General features: G+C 44.7%; 1 protein-coding gene across 1 annotated transcript in view; it reads left to right on the forward strand.

Moving 5' to 3' along the window:
* The window catches only part of Agpat4 (1-acylglycerol-3-phosphate O-acyltransferase 4), a 102,161-nt gene that overhangs the window by 18,474 nt on the left and 61,692 nt on the right, over positions 1–21,995 (forward strand). The window contains exon 2 of the mRNA XM_038340337.1: positions 12,092–12,353. Coding sequence (XP_038196265.1) covers positions 12,176–12,353 — 178 coding nt within the window. The 5' untranslated portion in view covers positions 12,092–12,175. The remainder of the gene's footprint in view (positions 1–12,091; positions 12,354–21,995) is intronic.

Below are 21,995 nucleotides of genomic sequence, written 5' to 3' on the forward strand. Positions count from 1 at the left end.
CCGGTATGAAAATCAAAGCAAAAATATTTTTCAAAGGTAGTTACATTGATCGCTCACTGATTCCACTGTCCTTACCAAAAAAGGAAGATTGGCATAGGCAGTCTCTCCAAGAATTCAGGAGTCAAGGGCACCTCACAAATAGGGACAAGGACAAAGAAGAGCCCAGCTGCCGGTATCTGAGATGCAGAAGGGAAAGAAATGCCTGTTTGCCCCAGCCAGCCTTTTCTGGGTGGAATGTCCCTGGGTCAGCACCGAAAACAAGTTCTTGTGGCACCATGGCCCCATTACCACACTTTCCTTGGACTCTTGGTCTAGGTGTCTACCACCCCAAGTACAAATGTGTAGCATGAATTCTAATTGGTATTAACAATAAAAACCCAGAGTCAGATATGGGGGTTAATGCTGAAGATCAGAGAGAAGCAGAGCGGCCAGCTACTAAAGAGTTCTTTTACGTCTACCAATGCTCATGCTGAAGGGATGGGTGATCCTGTCTTCAGACTGCATCCTCAGACTGACTGTCTCGACTGCGTGCTCCTCCTGCCTTATAGACCCCTCTCTGCCCAGCCATATCACTCCTGTCTCCAACTCTCTAGTGCCGGGGTTAAAGGCGTATAATCCCAAGTGCTGAGAGCACCTTTGTGTGAGCTCTGATCTTCTTAAGATGGATTCAATCTCATGCAGTCTTGAACTAACAGATTCCTCTGCGTCTGTCTCCCAAGTTCTAGGATTAAAGGTGTGAGCCAACACTGCCTGGCCTCTAGTGGCTTAGCTCTGATCTTAACTCTGATCTTCAGGCAAGCTTTATTTATTAAAACACAAAGTATCAGTACACAGATGCATGTTCACTTCCACAAGCACGAACACGAGGGTGCAGGGCGTGTGGATAAGTGCCCACATCTACATTTTCTGGGCCATGAAACCAGCGCCTATAACACGGTCTGTAGTCTGTCCACAGGGTTTCTGCCCATCCTGGGCCCATGGGAGAGTCGGGACATGGGGAGGTCAGTGATTTTTTTTGGAGACAGATGAGGAAGCTGAGATTTGGCAAAGGTACTCAAGAGTCAGCCTCACACGTTCTGACTGTAGGGATCCTTCTCCTTTTGCACTTACTTATCCCACCATAGAGAGCCCCGTTTCTAGGCTGTCAGGTAACCATGGCAATACAAAGTACATCTCTTCTTAATGACTTTTCTCAAAGCTCGTTGGTTTGTTGAGTGTCTCCTTCTTGTGTGGCGTTGTTATTGGCCTCTGAGCTGTGGTTCCTCTCACTTTAGGTCTGAGAGAATTTATCTACGACCCAGTAACCTCCACAGGGCTGGAAGCTGGACCCCTGTCTATATGGTTTACCGTCTCTGTTGGTTTCCAGCCATGGCAGGTGGCCACAGATAATATATCCTGTGTGAGATGGAGTCCTAATGGAGCCATTGGCCCAGACAGGCTGGGTGGATGGGACCAGAACAGCAGGCAATGTGCCGTCCTACCCCCTTTCAAGGTATGAAGAGGACTGGTTTGGCTGCCGCTGGTGACTGGAGTTGTCTCCCCATAGTGTCCAGCCTGCCCGTCTATCACAGGGCAGCAGGATGTGGCTGCGTTTCACCTTGCTGGAATCTAGTCAAAGATCACAGAGGACCGAAACGATTATGGTTGATGCCTTTCCCCATAGTCATTAAGAATGGGAGTACTGGTCTAGAGACATGGTTCAGCATTTAAGAGCACTGGCTGCCCTTGCAGAATAACCAGGTTTGATTCCCAGCACCCACATAGCTGCTCACAACTGTTTGTAACTCCAGTTCCAAGGCATCCAACACCTTCTGGCCTCTGGATATCAGGTACATGTAATTCATAGTCATGCATGCAGGCACAACACCCATACACATATAAAATAAACCATTTTTTAAAAAAGGAAAATGCTAGATGATAAAATAACTTCAAGGTAATTCCCAACAAAGTTTTGAAATTTTTCCTAAGTCCTAATTTCAGGACAAGATGAAGAAAAATCTGACTAATTCAAACTGATGACCAGAGGCACAGAAGAAAAGTTGGTAAGAAAAAATCTTCTGGGGGCTGGAGAGATGGCTCAGTGGTTAAGAGCATGGCCTACTCTTCCAAAGGTTCCTAGTTCAGTTCCCGGCAACCACATGGTGGCTCACAACCATCTGTAATGAGGTCTGGTGCCCTCTTCTGGCCTGCAGACATACACACAGACAGAATATTGTATATATAATAAATAAATTAATATTTAAAAAAAAGAAAAAAAGATCTTCTGAGTTGAAAATCCCATGGTTGAAATGGTTGAGACCTGAGTTTTGAATTTATGTTTTGTTTTTTTTTGATTTTAGAAATATTTGTGCATACATCATGAGATGTGTCAGGCGTTGGACCCAAGACTAAACTTGAAATCCATGTGTATTTCATGTTCTTTACATACATAACCTGAAGGTGATCTTAGATAATAATTTTAATAACTTTTGTGCATAAAACTTTGTATTTAGGTTTTCAGAGAAATGCTTATCCTATAATGAAGATATTGGGGGATGTAGGGAAGCATAGGTGGAGCAGGAGAGGGAGAGCCACCTATAGCAGGGGTGAAGGCAGAGGGTAGGGTTTGTGGTTGCACTTGGGGCTCTCTATCAAGAATGCTGATGATTGTAGCTCCATTAAAGTAGTATAAAACCCGAGGTTCGGCCGGGCGGTGGTGGCGCACGCCTTTAATCCCATCACTCGGGAGGCAGAGGCAGGCGGATCTCTGAGTTCGAGGCCAGCCTGGTGTACAAGAGCTAGCTCCAGGACAGGCTCTAGAAACTACAGGGAAACCCTGTCTCGAAAAACCAAAAAAAAAAAAAAAAAAAAAAAAAAAAACCCGAGGTTCGCTGATGACTGGCTAGACAGACACTGCGTGTTCAAGGTCACACAGTTCAGATGGGGCACTCCACTGATGTGTCTATCTGCAGCTCCGTTGAGGACAATGTGAGAAGGGCAGCAGTGGCCACCAGCAAGGCTGCTGGCCCTGGCCAATGACGGCAGGAGTAGACCAGGAAGTATTTGGTGTAGGGAATAAAGTTCTCAGTTTCCAGTGTCAAATAGCAATACCATTTCCTTCACGTCTACCTCTCTAGGCGCAGAAGTGGGGTGGTCAGTCATTTCCCCACTTCGATGGCTCCAGTGGAGGGTGTGGCTACCTCTCCTGTTCCTCTGCCTCCATGTGCCGCCACCATAGGCTTATGCCCCATCAGCTAAGGCCCCTACCAGATGGCGGTTGTCACGATGATGAAGATCACAGCAACATCCAGTTTCCGTTTAGCATTTGCTGTTCCCCTCCCGTGTCTGGAATGTTTCATTTAGTGACTGAAACTGTCTCATGCAAAGCAGGGGGACACGGAGAGGGTCATCCATTTAGAAGGCGAATTTTCCTTTTTGCATTATAGGTTTGGGTTTTAGTGTTGTAGGAACTTACTATATTTTTTTTTCTCCAGTTTTTATTGGACTCAGCAAACTCTAATAATACACAGTCCAGACTTGGGAGATGGCTCAGTAGGTAAGATGTTTGTTGTTCAAACATAAGGACCTTATGTTTGGTGCCCATATCAAAAGGGGGGCATACAGCACGTGCCTGTAACCCCAGCTCCAGGAGGGTGGAGAAGGGAGACCCTCAGGGTCTCACTGGCCAGTCAGTCTAGTTAAGCAGGGCTTTCAGGTTCAGTACAAGATCCTATCTGAGGAAATGAGGCGGGGACTTTTTGAGGGACCTCTGGCTTCTGCAGGCACTCAACACCGTACACCCGTTATACACATGTTATATTATTTCTACTGAGCATCTTTTAAAATAGCTGTTGGCAATGAGACCAGCCAACCAGACTCTGCAGGCTGTGTGAAAACATGGTGGTCAGCACCTGTGAGCACCCAGCCCTCAGGGAGGTGGGGAGAGCAGGGTTAGGGTCTAAGATCATGAACATCCTGCTTGGAAGAAGGGCACCTCTGGGATGCTCTGGGACCGCCAAAGGACTGCTCAATTCACCATCACCCTACCTCAGACATGGGACCAGTGATGAGAATCTGAAGCAGTCCTGTGAGGCTGAAGAAGTTCATGGTGAAGCTGCCCATCTAGGGCCTCTTGTCTTACAGGGAATGTCACAGTGATTGACACCAGGAGGCCTGGTCCACATCTGGCCCTGCCTCGACCTTCCATTTAAACTTTTCCCCTTAGCTGGGCTATGGACATCTGTTTGCTCGTGCAGTCAGAGGATGCTTTTCCCCTCGTGACTTCGTGTGACCATGAGAGAATGTGACACATTTGTGGTAGGGGTCTGACTTCATCAGAGAACCTGGGATGTTTCAGTCTGAGAGCTCTTGTCTCATACAAGTCCAAGCTTCCAAAGACCCAGCAAATGTTCAACACACTTCCCTTACCTGCCTTGGGGGCTCACAGCTGTAATCCCCGTGCCAGGGAGGCAGAGACACGAAGACTACTTAGTGAGTTCCCGAGCTCAGTGTGAGGCCCTTTTCAAGGAAAAAGATAGAAAGGAAGGAAGAAAGACAGGGTCCCGGGGGCAGTCCAACAGATGAAGGTGCTGTCATAAAAAAGTCTGCCCAACCCTCGCATCCCCAGACCCGAGTACAGGATGGAGAATCATCTCACTGACTCATCCTCTGACCTCCACCTGCATATTCAGATCCTGACCCCCGTGTCCCCATCAGAGAAAGAAAGATAATCTTTCTGTCTCTATGTTTCTCCTGTTATCAGTTTTTCTGAGTTTTCTTTTCTTTGAATATAAAGCTCTTTATATTTGCCTTATTCCTGTAAGCATCTCAGAACTATTAAATATAAACAAAGATGCTGTAGGCGGGCTGCTTAGACCCGAAATAATCACACAGAAACCATATTATTTAAATCACTGCTTGGCCTATTAGCTCTAGCTTCTTATTGGCTATCTCTTACATCTTAATTTAACCCATTTCTATTAATCTGTGTATCGCCACATGGCTGTGGCTTACCAGCAAGGTCTGGCTCATTTGTCCCTGGCGGTGGCTACATGGTGTCTCCCTAACTCTGCCTTTTTTTCCCCCAGCATTCAGTTTAGTTTCCCCGCCTAGCTATGCTCTACCCTATCATAGGCCCAAAACAGATTCTTTATTAACCAATGGTATTCACAGCATATAGGGGGGAATCCCACATCACAAAGATGTATATTTTCTGTGTCCTGTGTTTTTATCGTCCTGTAGCTAAATCCTGGAGAAGGGTGAAGGGCTGTTCATTAGAGGACAGAATGAAGCCCAGAGTGATTTATGGGCTCCATGGTTTGGCATTCTTTAATGGACATCATGTACCATACAGAGGATTTGGACAGTGTCCTATTCTATGAAATTTTAAAACAAGCTACTTTTATGTAAGAGTCTGCCAAACCATTAGACAATGATGGTATTTTAATTGAAGAATATTTTGGTTCAAGATGGTCCTGTAGACGGTTAAAATTCAGTCTAGAACACTTTCTCTGTGTCATTTTTTTGGCCTTAGGCCAACAGTGTTGCAGAGATTCTAAAACCTGAACCTAGCCTGTTTGTCAGGACAAGCCAGCCCACTTGGGGTTGCAGACTCCTTGCCATCTCTGGGGAGAATGGCTAAACTCCTCCAGCTGACGTGCGTCCAGTAACCAGAATGCTCTGTACCCCAAAACGACTTCACTAATTCCTCCCAGGATGGCGCCACTCCCCTCCGCATTGCCCCTGGCTGTTCTCTGCCCCACAGGCCACCAACACTGGCCTAGAAACAGAATTTGTCAACTGACCCCACTTTAGCTGCTTCTGCCATTGCTAGCCGCTGAAGCTGCGCTTGCTTTCATTTATCTGGTCCCTCGGGCCTCCTTGAGGACTTTTTCTGCAGGCGGTGTTGTGGAAGGGTTTGGAATTGACTTGGTAACTTACCTTTGTCCATTCTTCCTGAGGTAGGCAACTGGGGCCAGGCTCCAGGCAGGCTGGCATGCACAAGTATGATATGCATATATGTAGAGGTGAGTGTACGCACATATGTGGGATGTGTGCTATATGTGGACAAGTATGTGTTTGATGTGTACATTCCTATAGTGTGTGAATGCATGTACATGTGGGATGCATTGTGTATGTGTACTAAGATATCTACTGTTGACATTCTGGCTGGGCCTTTGGTGTTCTTGCTCCAGTTATTTCAGAATTGTAATTCTGTGTAACTTTGTACCCTTTGTCATTTTGTATCACAGTGAAAATGTATCCTTCCCACTACAAATCTGTTGCAGGACAGTTCACCTTCTCCTTGAGATGGATCACCAGGGGCTGGTCCGATCGATCAAGTAGTATGAAGATATTGAGGGCCCTGCATGTGCTTAAATTGCAAAGAGGACAAGTGAGTTTGTGCTCCCATGGAAGCCATGAGTCCCTCTGTGCCTCATTCCTTCAGAATGGAGCATTATAGTAAAAAACAAATGAGCTTTGTTTGAGCTTCAGCTTCCTCGTTCTCTTTTTGTGCATCTTGTACAGTGCTCTGGATATGGAGTCTCTAAGGTCCTCAGGTGATGGTACTGCTGGTGCTGAGCTGGCATGGAACGTTCAACAATTCTTTTTTGTTTGTTTGTTTTTTGAGACAGAGTTTCTCTGTGACTTTCTGTGGAGACCAGGCTGGTCTTGAATTCATTAAAGATCGGCCCGTTTTTGTCTCCCAAGTGCTGAGATTAAAGGCATGCCCCATTATTGTCCAACCAAGTTGATTTGCTTAGTACACAGGAAGAGGTTTGGCCTCTCTAAGCACCTGACCTAATTGGGTGCTATAGCATGAGTGATGGATAGATTACGTAGATGATAGATAGATAGATAGATAGATAGATAGATAGATAGATGGATAGATGATAGATTAGATAGATAGCACTATAATGTGCAATAGACAGATGATAGATGGTAGATAGGTAGATATAGATAGAGGATAGGTGATAGTGCTATAACATGTGCAATAGACAGACAGACAGACAGATGATGGGTTGTGGGAGGGTGGTTGTCCTCATGCTTTCTTCCTAGCTGCAGATCCTGGGTGAGACTGAGGTGTAGGTGTCCTGTTTGCTTCTCCTCTGTCTCTGTCTAGAGAAGGGTACAGTTCAAACTCTTCTGTCTGCTTAAGCATCCATAACATGTCAAGACTATGAAGGCCATGTGCATGCGTGTGTACCTGTGTAGCTCAGTGTCTGTAAACTCCATGCTAGATGTGCTACCTAAGGGATCCAACGAGTTGGTGGCTTCCGCTGGTTTGCACTTTAATGTCCGATTATCAGTTGACAAAGGAGATAAAGTCATGTGAATTGTACAAAATTTTATTTATTTTTTCTTTTATGTGGGTGTTTTGTCTGTGTGTGTGTGTGTGTGTGATGTGATGTGATGTGCACACAGTGCCTGCAGAAGCCAGAAAGAGGGCATCAGAATCTCTAGAATGGGAGTTACACATGTTTGAGAGCCACCATGTGTGCGCTGGGACTTGAACCCACGTCCTCTGTAGGAACATCAAGTGCTCTTGACTATGGAGCTGTCTTACCAGCCTGGTCATTAGAGTCTGAGGTGCATCATCTTCCATCCTAAGACCCTACCAGGAAGCATAGATGAGAAAGAAAGCATGGAGAACGGGCATCATGACCTGCATTGAGAACACACCGAGGAGACGCCAACATCTAAGTAAGATGGATGGAGGATCTAAGAGGAGGAAGAGTCTACCCACAGCCCACAGCTTCCCCTTGCTGCTTCCTCCTTGCTTTATTGGAAGTGAGAGAACTTCTATGTTGCAGGCATCATGCTAGTCTATCAGACATGCTATTCTTCTCACCCTCAGAACTGCCTGGGTTAGACAGAGCCGCTCTGATTTCACAGAGAGGAACGTAGAGAAATGGCCAAGCTTGGATTTGTGTCTAGGCTTCCAGGATCACTGGTTTACAGTGCCCCGTGCCATGGTGCCCTGTGCACACTGTGGAACTTGGGTTCTCCGTAGTCCCAACTCCTTCATATTCCAGGATTCCCTTGTTACTGACAGGTGGATGATCTCTCCTTTCGTCTCAGTTAGTAGGCAGCATGTTCTTCCTCCCTCACAGACATGTGGGTGCCTCCCCTCACCCTGCATGTTTGTCAATAGCCACATCAACCTCCGAGAGCTGGGATAGGGATCAGTCAGTCTCTGTCTCGCAGGACAGGTGTCATTCTTTTGGCAGAAAAAAAACAGTAAATCACAGAACTAAGCCACAACTCTCCTGCCAGTTAAGGCACTATTAGTAGATGGTTGTGGATTGATCATAGAGTAGAGGTGAGTTCTATTTCTGTCTGTCTATCATCTATCACTTATTATGCATCATCTATGTCTATTACCTATCATCTATATATCTATTTACCTCTCTACCCTCTATCGCCTATCATTTATCTACTACTACCTATGAATCTATCATCTATTTGTAAATCTATTATTGATCAATGACCTATCAATCTACCTATCCCCTATATCATCTATAAGTTATTACCTTACTATGAATCTGTTATCTACCTAAATGTCTATCTATCTGTCCTATCTATTTATCTTTTATCTATCATCTCTCTCAACTGCCTCATGCTGGTTCATACATGGGGAAACTGATGGCTGAAGAGGTTTAGCCACCGTCACTGTGTTGATCATTGCGTCTTTACAAAGTTATAACTTACATACAACTTCATTGTTAGGGTTGCTCTCTGAATCCCATAGGTTATCGTCTGGATCTTCTCAGAAGTAGTGTACAATTCTGTCCCACTCTTGCCTCGTCTGATCACAGACTGTCTAAGTGGCTTTGCTGAGGTGCTTTTCCACAAAGTCTAAGGACTTCCAAGTGGAAAGAAAAACAGGCAAAGGATCTTACAGTATTTTCTCTCTAGCTATTTTCATCTTCGCTCAGATATTTATACCATCTTTTCTCAGCCTGATGTGAAATTGGCTAGTTGCCACATTAGGAGAGAAAGTTCTTTTTAATTCAGAATGGCAGGTTCCCCAGACTTTATCTGGGATTAAAATTCATATCATCTTTTCTACACCAGACATACCCGATACCTCTCTAATGATTTAGTGTTCTGTCTCTGTCTCTCTCCCTCTCCCTCTCCCTCTCCCTCTCTCCCTCTCCCTCTGTTCTTCAGGGGACACCCTGACTTATTTTGCTTTTGTTTTTCAGTTAGGTTCTGATGCATCTCTATAACCAAATACTAGAACCTGGATGATGTCTCAAGAAAAAAAGATTTACCTAATTTTCTGTTCTGGAGGTTCTAGAGCATGCTGCTTGCTTCTCCCTGGCTTTTGGTTGTCTTAGTTAGGATTTCTATTGCTGTGATAAAGCACTGTCACCAAGCATCTAAAGCATCAACCTTTGGTGGACAAACCTTATCTGGACTGTGGAAGTCAAATTAAGTTCCAAAGAGCCAAGAAACATTATCTCCCTTGGAATTTTGATTAAAATGGAGTAGCCATGGTAGATCACAACTTCAAATCCAAGCTACCCAGAGAAACCCCAAGTCTATACCTATACCTATACCCATACTCATACCTATAGCCAGAGTTTGGGCCTGTGACACAGGACGGGCCATGTCTGCTAGGCCCAGCTAACTGCTAAGGAATTGGACCTGCTCTCCCCGTACATTTCTCTCCTTCTGGAAAGGTGTGGGAGTTGCACAGGATTGCAGGTGCCTTCCCTGAAATCTTTAGGATGAACCAGCATTCTTCTTGTGCCCTTCCTCATTGTCAAGACCCTCTTAAAGTCAGTGCAAATGACCCAAGACTGAGTCCTTGCTTCTATCTCCCCACTTGAGTGTCCTTTGTGACTTGGAACTTCGCTGCAGGCCGCCCTGTCTTTTGCCCTTGGGGGACTGTGTGAGCTGCTGCACAGAGAAATCTTGAGTCGGTGTGGGCCCATATTTCATACAAAATATTTACAGGCAGGCGCTCTGGCCATACTTAATTTCCAAGGCAGCTGCAATTCTGCCAAACAAGCTAGCCACCTAACAAAGGCCAGGATGTATGGCTCCTTCTCCTTTGTTAAAATGTAGATCGCCTGGGGAGAGATGTTGTTTCCAAAGCTGGTGACTTAAGTTGCAGGTGTTTTGCTAGCCCCCCACCCCTCCAGTCCCCTGGAAAGAGAATATTAATGAGTATCCACTGGTTTACCTGGGGGATAAAAGGTGTTTTGTATAATAAACGCGGGTAGATCTTCAGGAATGGATGTAGCCTGAGATGCCCTTCCGAGATGGCTGTGTGAACTGTGTCTCGTTATTCCTCGCACCTCCATACCAGTCCAGTTAAGGGAAAATAGTTTCTATGTTGGGGCATACGGGCCCTGACAAGTCGGGAGAGCGCCCTCCTCGCAGCCCATGGGCAGAACAGCCTAGACAGGTGCAGGAAAGACTGAAGCCCTAAAATCAGCTACCAATTGCCATGACTTCATGGAGGTCACCGAGCCTAGAACTGCCCCTTTCCTTGCTCTGAAAAATGGTTCAGTTGGTAGAGTCCTTGCCTAGGCTTGCCTTAAGCCCTGGGTTTCATCCCCAGAACCACATGAATCTGGTGTATAGCACACACCCGTGATCTCAGCATTCAGGAGGTGGAAGCAAGAGGGTCAGGAGTTCAAGGTCATTGAGGTCATCCTGAGGTACATGAGACCCTGTCTGAAAACAAAAGCCTGAACTCATGATATTCCTGGGCATCTAGGATAAACTAACAGATGTGAATATCTACAGATCGGTGGTCATGCTAAGCTAACAGATGTGATCATCTACAGATCAGTGGTCATGCTAAGCTAACAGATGTGAATATCTACAGATCGGTGGTCATGCTAAGCTAACAGATGTGAATATCTACAGATCGGTGGTCATGCTAAGCTAACAGATGTTGAGCATCTACAGATTGGTGGTCATGCTAAGCTAACAGATGTGAACATCTACATATTGGTCACCGTGCTAAGCTAACAGATGTTAATATCTACAAATTGGTCATCGTGCTAAGCTAACATATGTGAACATCTATAGATTGGTCATCATGCTAAACTAATAGATGTGAACATCTACAGATCAGTCATCATGCTAAGCTAACAGATGTTAATATCTACATATTGGTCACCATGCTAAGCTAACAGATGTGAACATATACAGATCGGTGGTCATGCTAAGTTAATAGATGTGACTATTTACAGATCGGTCATCTTTGCATGATAACAAGTTAGCAATTCTAACCTCTGCCAACTGTGAGGAAGTTTTTTCTAAAGCGTGAGGCTTCCTTGGAAGTCTGAAGTCATCTTGGCTCCTAGGAGAAGTGAGCCTGCCTCCACCCTTTTTTTCCAAGGCCGAACTGTGAGGTCATTTTATCCTTTTTGTTCCAGACCTGGAGACTGCTTAATGGCATTACACGTCCGGACTCTCTGTGCTGGCAGAGTTATTTTCTGATTTAACAAATCTTATGGGGTGGGTGCCATATACCCGTACAAATTACATATATACATTATAACCATACACTGAGGATTGGCCTAAGATACTAGGAGTTAAATGAAACCCCAATCAGGATAGCAGACAACTTATGGGTTATTGAGTTGTCCACTGTGAACTAGTCTAAGGCTCTTGAGGGTAGAGACAAGCCCAGCTGTGTCCCCCTAATGTCATCCAGAGTAATCTTGAATTCTGGGAAGTCCAGCCAGCAGGAGTGGTGAGGTGAGGTCAGTAGGAAAGCAAGCAGAAGGAAATGGGGAAGGGATGGGCAGGCCTGTGTTGCCTGAGTGAGGCCCAAGCAGGGGCCACTCAGTGTGAGTCTGGGACTCCATGCCACCGTGGCTGCTGTTTGAATAGCAACTTGAATGATCTTGATCTAGTCGCTTCATTTTTCCAGGTCTGGTTCCTGACCCCAGAGGCTGCTGGGAGAATTAACGGGAACACGGCTGGCCCTAATAGGGCCTAGACCGACAAACGGGAAGCAATGCCATAGCGATGCCTACTAGACAGAAATGAGTCAGCTTTTACCTTCTGGCGTCTGCTTTTCCTGTTCTCTAATATAAAGTTCACCATGCTTCTGCTAATATATAACATTCCTGTGTTTCAGCTGCTTTCTTGAGCCCCGGCTCTCTCTCACTTTTGGAACTATCTCACCATCCACATTTCTCTACTTTGAGAATTCTCCCACGTCATGGACCTCGTTGGGCTGCTGAAGTCCCAGTTTCTGTGCCACCTGGTCTTCTGCTATGTGTTCATCGCCTCGGGGCTCATCGTCAACGCCATCCAACTGTGCACACTGGTCCTCTGGCCCATCAACAAGCAGCTGTTCCGCAAGATCAACGGCAGACTGTGCTACTGCGTCTCCAGCCGTAAGATCCGTACCCTTCGCGCTTCCTTCCTCCCCAAGATGGGATGCTTGGCTTCTGGTTCCTCACAGGCATTCCACTAGGCTGGCACGCTAGGCTGGGCTGCTGTGTCTTGCTCTTGGTTGCTTTAGATTTGAAATGCCCATTCTTCCCCCACTCTACAAAAATTATCCTGCCCGTGAGAAATGCCAGTAGCGCAAACAAAGCTGAGCAGCCGAAGGGCGAACTGGGAACGGCAAATGTACCTTCCATAGCCGCTTCTCCCGCTTTCCTCCTCAGAAGTGAGGGGTCCATTTCTGCTTAGTTATCCGGATGAAAATGGAATTAATCTATGGCTGGCGTGCACCCGAGAGCGGTGGGCTCTCTCTGGGTCACAGCCTTGGTTTGCAGTGCTGCGAGTCAAGTATACATGGATCTTTAGAAACTAGATGCCAACATACCATATTGCTCTCTTTCTTGCTTTTGTTTTTTCCTTATTTTGTGATCATCATAGACGTATGTGGCGTTGTAAGAGACAAAACATTGAAATCCCCAATTTGTTATGGGATGATGTAAGAGAAAAAAAAGGGATGAACTTGACTCTACACCCAAGCACCCTGTGCTAGTTCCCATTAACTGCACGGTGGTCGTGTTAGTCAGGCTCTCTAGAGGAAAAGAACTGGTAGAATGAGTATTTATATGTAAGCATTCATTCTAATAGGTCACATGCGCGCGCGCGCGCGCGCGCACACACACACACACACACACACACACACACACACACACACACACGGCTTATCTGAGTGGCTTACAGTCTGTCGGCCAGCTAATCTAATAACGGCTATTGTTGTAAGCCATACTTTGGGGTAACTTCTCTAGCAGTCTAGCCATGACAGGTTCGTGCATTCCAGGGTAGGGGCGTGAGGATTAGAAACGTTAGGTAGGAGGAACAGAGATATGAGAGAAACACAGACATAGGCGAGTACCAGGAGGGCAACTTAGTGGATGCTGATACTGAATTTGTCCAAGTTTAATTTTCGTATGCTTTCATATCCCAATACAAAACAGGGGAAGAAGGTGAAAGACTCTTTAACGTGACACAAAGTATAACAAAAATAGTTACTTGTTTCAATACTTGAGATATCAAGCCATTATTTCCTGGGTAAAACATTTTGATGTTTTGGGCAGGATATGTAGCGAATACACCTTAGACACAAGTATCCTATAGACAGTTACTTCCTATGTCAAACCTCCTGTTTTAAAATGAAGGAGCAGGAATAGGCTGAATCCTCTGACCTTTGGTCAGGCTGAAGCAGATCCCCCTCTATGGGCCATCTTAATGTCCAAAACACCAAGTAACCACATCCTAGGTCAGAGTTTCTGTTTTGAAAGAGCAAAAATAAGCTCAAACTCTCTGACCTCCAGCCAGGGTGGGACAGGCTCACATCTGTGGGACCTCACAGCCTGTCTCTCAATGGAAGGTTCAAGAATCCAGTAGTTGTCCGTTTTATGAGATGGGCTGTCTCAGCTGGTCTTCAGGATATGTCAGACTCCCCATAAAGCAGGCTTGAGGCTCTGATGCTAGTGAAGGAACGCCTCAGCAGCAGGATAGATGAACTTGCCAGCGAGAAGGAGGGCAAGCAAGCAAAGAGCAAAAGCTTCCTTCTTCCATGTTCTTTATGTAAGGTGCCATTGAGAAATGTGGCCAGATTTAGGATGGGTCTTTCCTCCTCAAAAGACCTGGATCTAAGGTGGGTCCTTCTATTTCAAAAGATTCAAATAACAACAAAAAAAATCCCTTAAAGGTGTGCCCAACTGCTTGAGTTTTTAGTTGATTCCAGATTTAGTCAAGTTGAGAACAAAGGTTAGCAGATAATTGGAATACAGTATTAGCCAGGAAACTGATGTTCATAGAAAACATCAAACATGCTTAGCTTTCTTTCATCTTTGTGTGTGTGTGTGTGTGTACTCATGTGTGCGCACATGTTTGTGTGTGTGTTTATGCTTAGCTGGTTGAAGCATAACTCATTTGGCCAGAGCTTCCACAATTGAAAGCAAGGCGGCAGTATATTGCAACATGTAGTGGTGAATTTTGTTGCTGATAAACACTGAGCTATATTGTTCCTTAAACTAGAAAATACTGTTTCATTATCAGTTATATATGTGGCTGAAAATATATTCAAAATGTGGGCCTTGTTGGTCAAGCCAAGCAATGAAACTATCTCTGTAGCCTTAGATTATGGCCAAGAGACAAAACTATTATCTTTCCAAAGCAAACAAGGTTATACTTAAACATCCTGCTTTAAACAGTAAGTTCTCTATTGGAGTTTTTTATTTCATTTTTTTGATTTTGAGACAGGGTGCCACTATTATAGTTAAAATAGTTTTGAACTTGATAATCTTCCTTCCCTGACTTTTGAATATTGGGATTCTAGCCATGTGTTACTTACTGTAGGCAGAGACTGTTTGTTTCCTGGCAGCTCCGACCCAAATAATCTCACAGAAAACTGTATTAATTGCAGCACTTGTTAGTCTATTAACTCAGGCTTCTTATTAACTAACTCCTACATCTTAAATGAACCCATTTCTATTAATCTGTATATTACCATGAGGCTGTGTCCTACCGGGTAAGGTTCTGGCGTATTTCTCCTTCTGGCATCTCCCTAACTCTGCCTAATCTCTCTCTATGTCTCTGTTCAGATTTCCCACCTGGCTATATTCTGCCCTACCATAGGCCCAAAACAGCTTCTTTATTAACCAGTGGTAATAAAACATATTCACAGCATACAGAGGGGAATCCCACATCATGTTACAATGTCCAACTTTATAGTCTAAACTTGTAAACTTTATTATCTTCCAGTGTGTGCATGTCTGTGTGTACATATGTGCATGTGAGTATAAATGTCCACAGAGACCACAAGATCCCATCAGATTCGTTTCTGGTGTTTTTTTTTTTTTTTTTTTTTTTTAGTTTTCAATGTCATTGTCTAATTTTGGTGTTACAAGAGTGCTGGCTTGATAGAATAAATATGAATAAATATGGAAGGGTTTCTTCTATTTTGGTTTTTTTGTTTTGTTTTCCTTTGTAATCTGAGAATGGACAGTGTCAGTTCTTTAAAAGCTTGGTAAATTCCACAGTGAAGTGTTTGTTCCCAGAATTTTCCTCCTCAGGAGACTTCTGTCAGGTTCTCTGTTGCAGTTCATTGTTTTTTTTTCAGGTTTTCTGTGTTTGTATGGTTCACTTTTAGTACGTTATATGTACCAGGAATTTAGCCGTTTCTTCTAGGTCATCCAAGTTGTTGGCATCTAGTTCTTCATAGCAATCCCTGTGACCTTTTGTTTCTGTTGCAGCCATTTTAGTGTCTCATTTTTTCCTCCCTGCTTTTAATTATTTTTGTCTTCTCTGTTTTGCTCAGTTAGGGTAGTTAACCCTGTGTTTTGTTTGTAAAACAAACCCAGTTCTGTTTCATTTTTCCTATTCTCTTCATTTTGTTTATGTCTTCTCTGATCTGTTACTTCTCTTCTGTTAAGCTTAGGTTTGTTTTGTTCTTGTTTTTCTAGCTCCCTGGTTTGTATCATTGCATTCTTCACCTGAGTTGTCCCTCCATATCTGATGCAGGTGCTTGTTTCTGTACGCTTTCCCTCTTGGTTCAGCTTTGGATTCATCCCGGAAGGGTTTACTTTGTTGTGTTTCCACTTTTACTTGTTTCAAGCAATTTTGAATTTTCTTTTTGATTTCTTCATCGACTTATTGATTGTTCAAGGGCATGCTCTTCTTTTTAAAAATACGTTTATTTATTGTTCTTGGTTGTATGGGTGTGCTCTAGCTATGGCGGGCGGTGGGAGTCAGCTTTCTTCCTCCTTGAGACAGGGTCTGTCTTGCTTCTTGCTGCTTCTAGTGCACTCCTGCTTGTGATTGAGCTTCCCTGAGTTTCTCCGGTCCCAGCTTCCTGGCTCACTGTAGAATTCTGGGTAGGTCCCACTGACTGGCTTTCTTTTGTGTGTTCTGGGGCCTCAACTCTGGCACCTCACTGGCATAGCCAGTGCTCCAAGCTGCTCTTTTTTCATGGTGAGCAATTTCATTGGCCCAAGGTCATGCCACTCAACTCCCTTGAGTTTATATCATTTCTAAAGTTCTTGTTGAGTTCCAGTTTTATTGCATTGTTACTAGAGAAGATTTATGATATGGCTGCAATGTATTCAAACTCATCGGCCCTTCTTTGTTTTTGGCTAAGCTTTCACACAGGGTCTTGCTGTATGTCCAACACTAGCCTTCAGTTTGACATCTTTCTGCCTCAGCTTCTGAGTGCTAGGGTTACAGGTCTGCACGGCCACACCAGGTTGTAGCATATTTTATGCCTAACATATGATCTGTCCTTTTTTAAAAAAATACATTTTATTATTTATCTATGTGTGTGTGTATACCTGTGTGAGTGCAAGTGCCCCTGCAAAGGCCCAAAGAGAGCATCCAGTTCCCAGGAACTGCAGTTATAGATGCTGGTGAGCCACCACATGGGTGCTGGGAATCGAACTCAGCTACCTGTAGGAGCAGTCAGTGCCCTGGGCCATCTCTCCAGCTACTTGAACATTTTTTTTGTATGTTGGCATTTTCAGCTATTGTATGAAATACTCTCTGAGTGTAAATGGACCTCTATGTGATCGATAGTGTATTTTAATTTCAGTGTTTCTTCATGGACTGTTTTTGTTTGGTTCTGTTTAGGTGGTCCAAAGTGGGGAGTTGAAGTTCCGATCTATTACTGTCTGGAGTCAACCTCAACCTTTAGACCGGACAGTGTTTGCTTTGTACACTTGAGTGTTCCAACAATGGGTGCACATGTTCTGAATTTACAGTACTTATTTCTTGTTTTGGTTGATCTTCAACAGTGGCCTTTTGGCCTTTTATGACTTAAAATTTATCTCACCTGGTATAAATACAGCTGTTCAGCACTCCCTCTGCACGATGCTTGTGATCCTGTTCCTTCAGTTGCGGTCTACATGTACCTTTGATAGTGACGTGAGTTTCTTGCAGGCAGCATATCATTGTATCTTTCTTCTTGTTTTACTTTTTGTTTTTAAAATACCCATGAGCATTTTAGTAATAAAAACTAATAGTGCCAAGTTAATGCTGTTTGGTTTTTGTCCATTTTACCAGTCTCAATCCTTTTCTAAAAATTTTTATATGTGTGGGTATTTATTATGCTTACACAGCATGTGTGTGCTTGATGCCCACATAGGCCAGAAGAGAGTGTCAGATCCCCAGACCTGGAGTGATAGACATCGTGAGCCACTGTGTGGGTGCTGGCAACTGAACTGGGAACAATAACTTAACCCCTGAGCCATTTCTCCAGCCCAAGGATACTATCCTTGGTTGGCATTTTTTATTCTTTTAGGAATGTGGAAGTTGTTGTCTTCTGGGCTAGATGGTGTCACTAAGAAGTCTGCTGTCATTCTGTTGGGAATTCCCTCACATGTGATGCTTCTTTTTCCATTTATTTGTCTGACTGTCTATTTTGTTGTTGTTTTTCCAAGATAGAATTTATCTGTTTAGCTCCGGCTCTCCTGGAACTCACTCTGTACCCCGGGCTGGCCTCAAACTCAGAGATTGCCTTACCTCTGTCTCCTGAGTGCTGGGATTAAAGGCATGCACCACCACTGCTCAGCTTTTCCTTTTATTTTTGAAAGTCTCTTTGTCTTGCACTAGTGATAGTTGCCTGTGATAGTCCTCAGAGAACATCATAAATTGTTGGGGAATATTATTTTAAGGTGTGTTACTTTTGTTTATGCTGTAGAACATTGGTTTAATGACATAAAGATGTGCTGCTTTTGTTTATGCCGCATTTGTTTAACTCTGTGAAGCTGTGATTTGTTGCCTGTCCAAAACACCTGATGGGTCTAATAAAGAGCTGAACGGCCAATAGTGAGGCAGGAGCAAGGATAGGCGGGGTGGCAGGCAGAGAGAATAAATACAAGGGGAATAGAGGAAGAAGGGGAGAAATGAGAACAAGGGAAAGAGGACATCAGGGGCCGGCCAGCCAGTCTCCAGCTACTAAGAGTGGAGGATATACAGGAGTAAGAAGAGGAAAACGCTCAGAGGCCAATGGTAGATGGGATAATTTAAGAAAAGCTGGCTAGAAATAAGCCAAGCCAAGGCTGGGCATTCCTAAGAATAAGTCTCTGGGTGTGATTTATTTCCCCAAGGACCAAAAGAGTAAAGAGAAAGAATAAAAAACAACCACAAGTCCTTTGAGTGTCCTGCATCTGGATGCCCATACATGTGTTTTCCAAATTTAGCTCCATTTTCAGTATTTTATTATATAGGTTGTGCGCTGCCTCGTCTGTTCTGGCTAGAGCGCCTTTCGTATGAGTATTTGCTTTCTGATGTCACAACTGTCTCACATGCTTTCTTTTGTCTAGCTGGGTTTTAGCAGAAGATCTTTTCAGGTGAACAAATTCTGCTTGGTCTGGTCTCCTGTTGAGGCTCTCAGCCGTTCTGTCATTTGCTTTTGCTTGCTTGCCTTTTAGTTCATCGACTGCATTCTTCAGCCCTAAAGTGTTTTTTTTTTTTTTTAATTTTACATACTAATCCCAGTTTCCCCTCCTTCTCCCCCCATCTTCCCCTACCACCCCCCAACTGCTCCTCAGAGATGGTAAGGCCTCCCATGGGGAGTCAACAAATTCTGTCACATTTCCATGTTGAGGAAGAACCAAGGCCCTCCCCTTTGTGTCTAGACTGAGCAAGGTTTCTCTTCATAGGAAATGGGCTCCAAAAAGCCAGATCATTCATTAGGGATTGGTCTTGGTCCTACTGCCAGTCAGCCCCTAAATTATGAAGAACACAGCAAGTCATGAGTTGTGATTTTTTTGTTTGTTTATTGGGTGAGGGGAGGAGAGAGTGAATGAATCACACCCTGTGGACCACACTCTCCTTCCCTAGGAAACATGCTGGCTCCTCACAGAGCGCTCGCCCCTTTTCCATTCATGCCCCTGCAGAAATGACTGTCCTGCTTGACCTAAAACTCAATGAGCTGTGTCTTGGGGAAATAGGGACGGAGCACATGGGACATCCTAAGACAGCAAGTCTTCGGTATATTTAGACTGCTTACTCTTAATTTCACTCAGCCCTGAAAGGCCAATTGTCTTGAATAGTTAATTCTGGAGTTTCGTTTGAATTTGTTCTGAATATTTTAATTTATTTGTAATGCTTTTAAAAAATCCTTCATCTTTCTTTCTAAATTGTGACTTACTTTAACTTCCACCAGAAACGAGTATATTAAAGTACCCTCCAGATAAATATCTCCATAAGCAATCCCTCTCAGACATGGGCCTGAACCTGGCTGCTGACTTCTAGCTCCAGTGAGAAGTCTGACTCTTAGCTATCAGGTTGAAATGTGGACAGGGTTCATAACAGTGCTGACAGATATGGTCTCAAACTTGAAATGGGAGGATTTTGGAATCACGTGAAGTATATGCTAGACTTCTAAATGTGATTTTTTTTTAAAGTACAATCAGCATTGCTTTGATAAACTTCATTTCATATAGATAGACCTCCCCTGCTTCAGTGTGGGGAAATACCTTTAAAAATGTAGTCTTCAGCTCAGTCAGCTATCATCTCTCCCATAATTATGCAAACCCTCCTTCACACAGCTGCAGTCCCTCCTACTTCTTTAGGCTCTGACGAATATTTCCTTTTTCTGCACCAGTTTAGGTGCCTAAATACTAGAACCACACAAGAATAAAGCCGATGACATGGGAAGGCACGCTGTGTGGTGCTGGGCTGAATGGGTGTTTGTATCCAGTAAGCCATGGACAACAGATTCAAGACTTCAGGTCTTAAAAGGCTGAACATTCTTGACATGTGTGTAAAAACCCCCCTGTGCGAACGTCAAGCTTCAGAAATATGATCAGATGTATTTGTGAATTACGAGTCGTAAAGGGAATTCTGAATAAGGGTGTTGTTGTCATTTTTTCCTCATAAGTATTTCTTAATTTACAAAGTAAGGCACATATAAAGGATGATGGGATTGCCAGGTGGCTGACTAGAAGTGTCGGAAGGGAGGAAACAATGATCAGACAGCTGTTCTTACTGTCTCAGTCACCCCCAGAGTCCTGTGGGGATGGAGGGGTGCACACACAAAATCGGTTTGTAAAGGGACTGAGCTGCATAACACCTTTCTTCAATATACCCCAGAGATTATCCCTAAAGAAAGAGGGACTTTGCTCAGTAAGCAAACAGCCTCAAGACATGAACACCATGAGCTTGGCCGCTGGAGGGGCACACAGCCTTTGCAGGGCCTTGCACCCTGTGCAGGAGCTGCTGAGTTACCACACTGCTACATAGTTCTACAGAACAGCCTGCCATAGACCCTGCCTGATGCAGATTCATGCTGCAAAATGCTCCTGACACGAGCCCAGCAAGGGTTCTGTGAAGTAACCAGGCAACTGTCTCCAACTACTTCATCTTGGCCCTTAAACCAGCCAGGTGGCCCTGCTACTCTCCCACACCACAGGAAGCAGCCGAATGCCATGCTGAGTAGCTCAGTCCAAGGGCCCCCTGGGAAGCAGACAGGTGGTTGTATCTACCCACACTTCCACACAGAAAGCAACTGAGATGCCTCCTAAACAGCTCAGCCCACGGAGATGCCTGGGGAGCAAACAGGTGGTCCTACTCACTCATCTTTGAACCTCTGCCAGGCCAAGCTTGATCTACCATGTGTCCTGGGAGGTAGTCAAGCTGGGCCGCTCACCATTCCATGGCTGGAGTTATCTCTCCTTTCTGAGCCAGACACCAGGAAGCAGATAGGAAGCCCTCCCTGGGCAGGCCACCAATGCCCTGCCCCTACACCCCCAGCCCTACTGAATGGTTCTGCAAAGACAGCTTCCCAGCTCAGACACAGAGATAGGAAACCACCCTGACCATCAAGCGTGGTCCTCACACACGAAAATGCACACACCCTTCCTGCTCTGACAGCTACACACTGTCAGATTATTGACCCCAAAGCCAAGCAACATCACAGTCAGGGCAGTCAGTAAACTGTTCAAGTAACAGCTGCATCCCAGAGATACGACCCTTCCCCTTTATTCCCCCCCCCCCCCCACCGCCTCCCGCCAGCTCAGTCCTAGGTCACTCACACACGCTGCCAGGGTTTATTACCGGTGTCAACTACTGCGCCAGCTTCAGAACAAGGCCAACATAGCCTACTCAAGCTGTACCCCACACATTGTTGGAAGAGTCTTACAAACTGGTAAAACTGACCTACCAGATGTGCAAATGGCAATGTGCGGACATAAGATAAAGAAACACAATAAACAGGAGAAACTTTGATGCTGCTTAGGAAACATGACAACTCTCCTTCCTGTAGACTAGAAAGAAAAAGATGAATTGCCTGAAAAGAATTTAAAATGGGTGTTATAAAGAAACTCAGTGAGATACAAAATGATACAGAAAACACACGGGCTAAGAATCACAAGTCGGCCTCTTGCTCCTCTCTCATCTCTCTTGTTTCTCTTGTTTCTCTTCTTCCCCTTGTCCCTTCCCTGTCCTCTGTGTCTGCCTGCCTCTCGTGGACCCACCCTTTCAGAGCTCATGGGTTCCATCTGATGCATCTGCTTAGATCTCCACAGCGCCCCCTATCTGCTATCCCAGTGGTAGGCGCAGAGTCAGGTTTT

The sequence above is a fragment of the Arvicola amphibius genome, chromosome 8 (assembly GCF_903992535.2).
Source record: "Arvicola amphibius chromosome 8, mArvAmp1.2, whole genome shotgun sequence".
Taxonomy (NCBI): Eukaryota; Metazoa; Chordata; class Mammalia; order Rodentia; family Cricetidae; genus Arvicola; species Arvicola amphibius.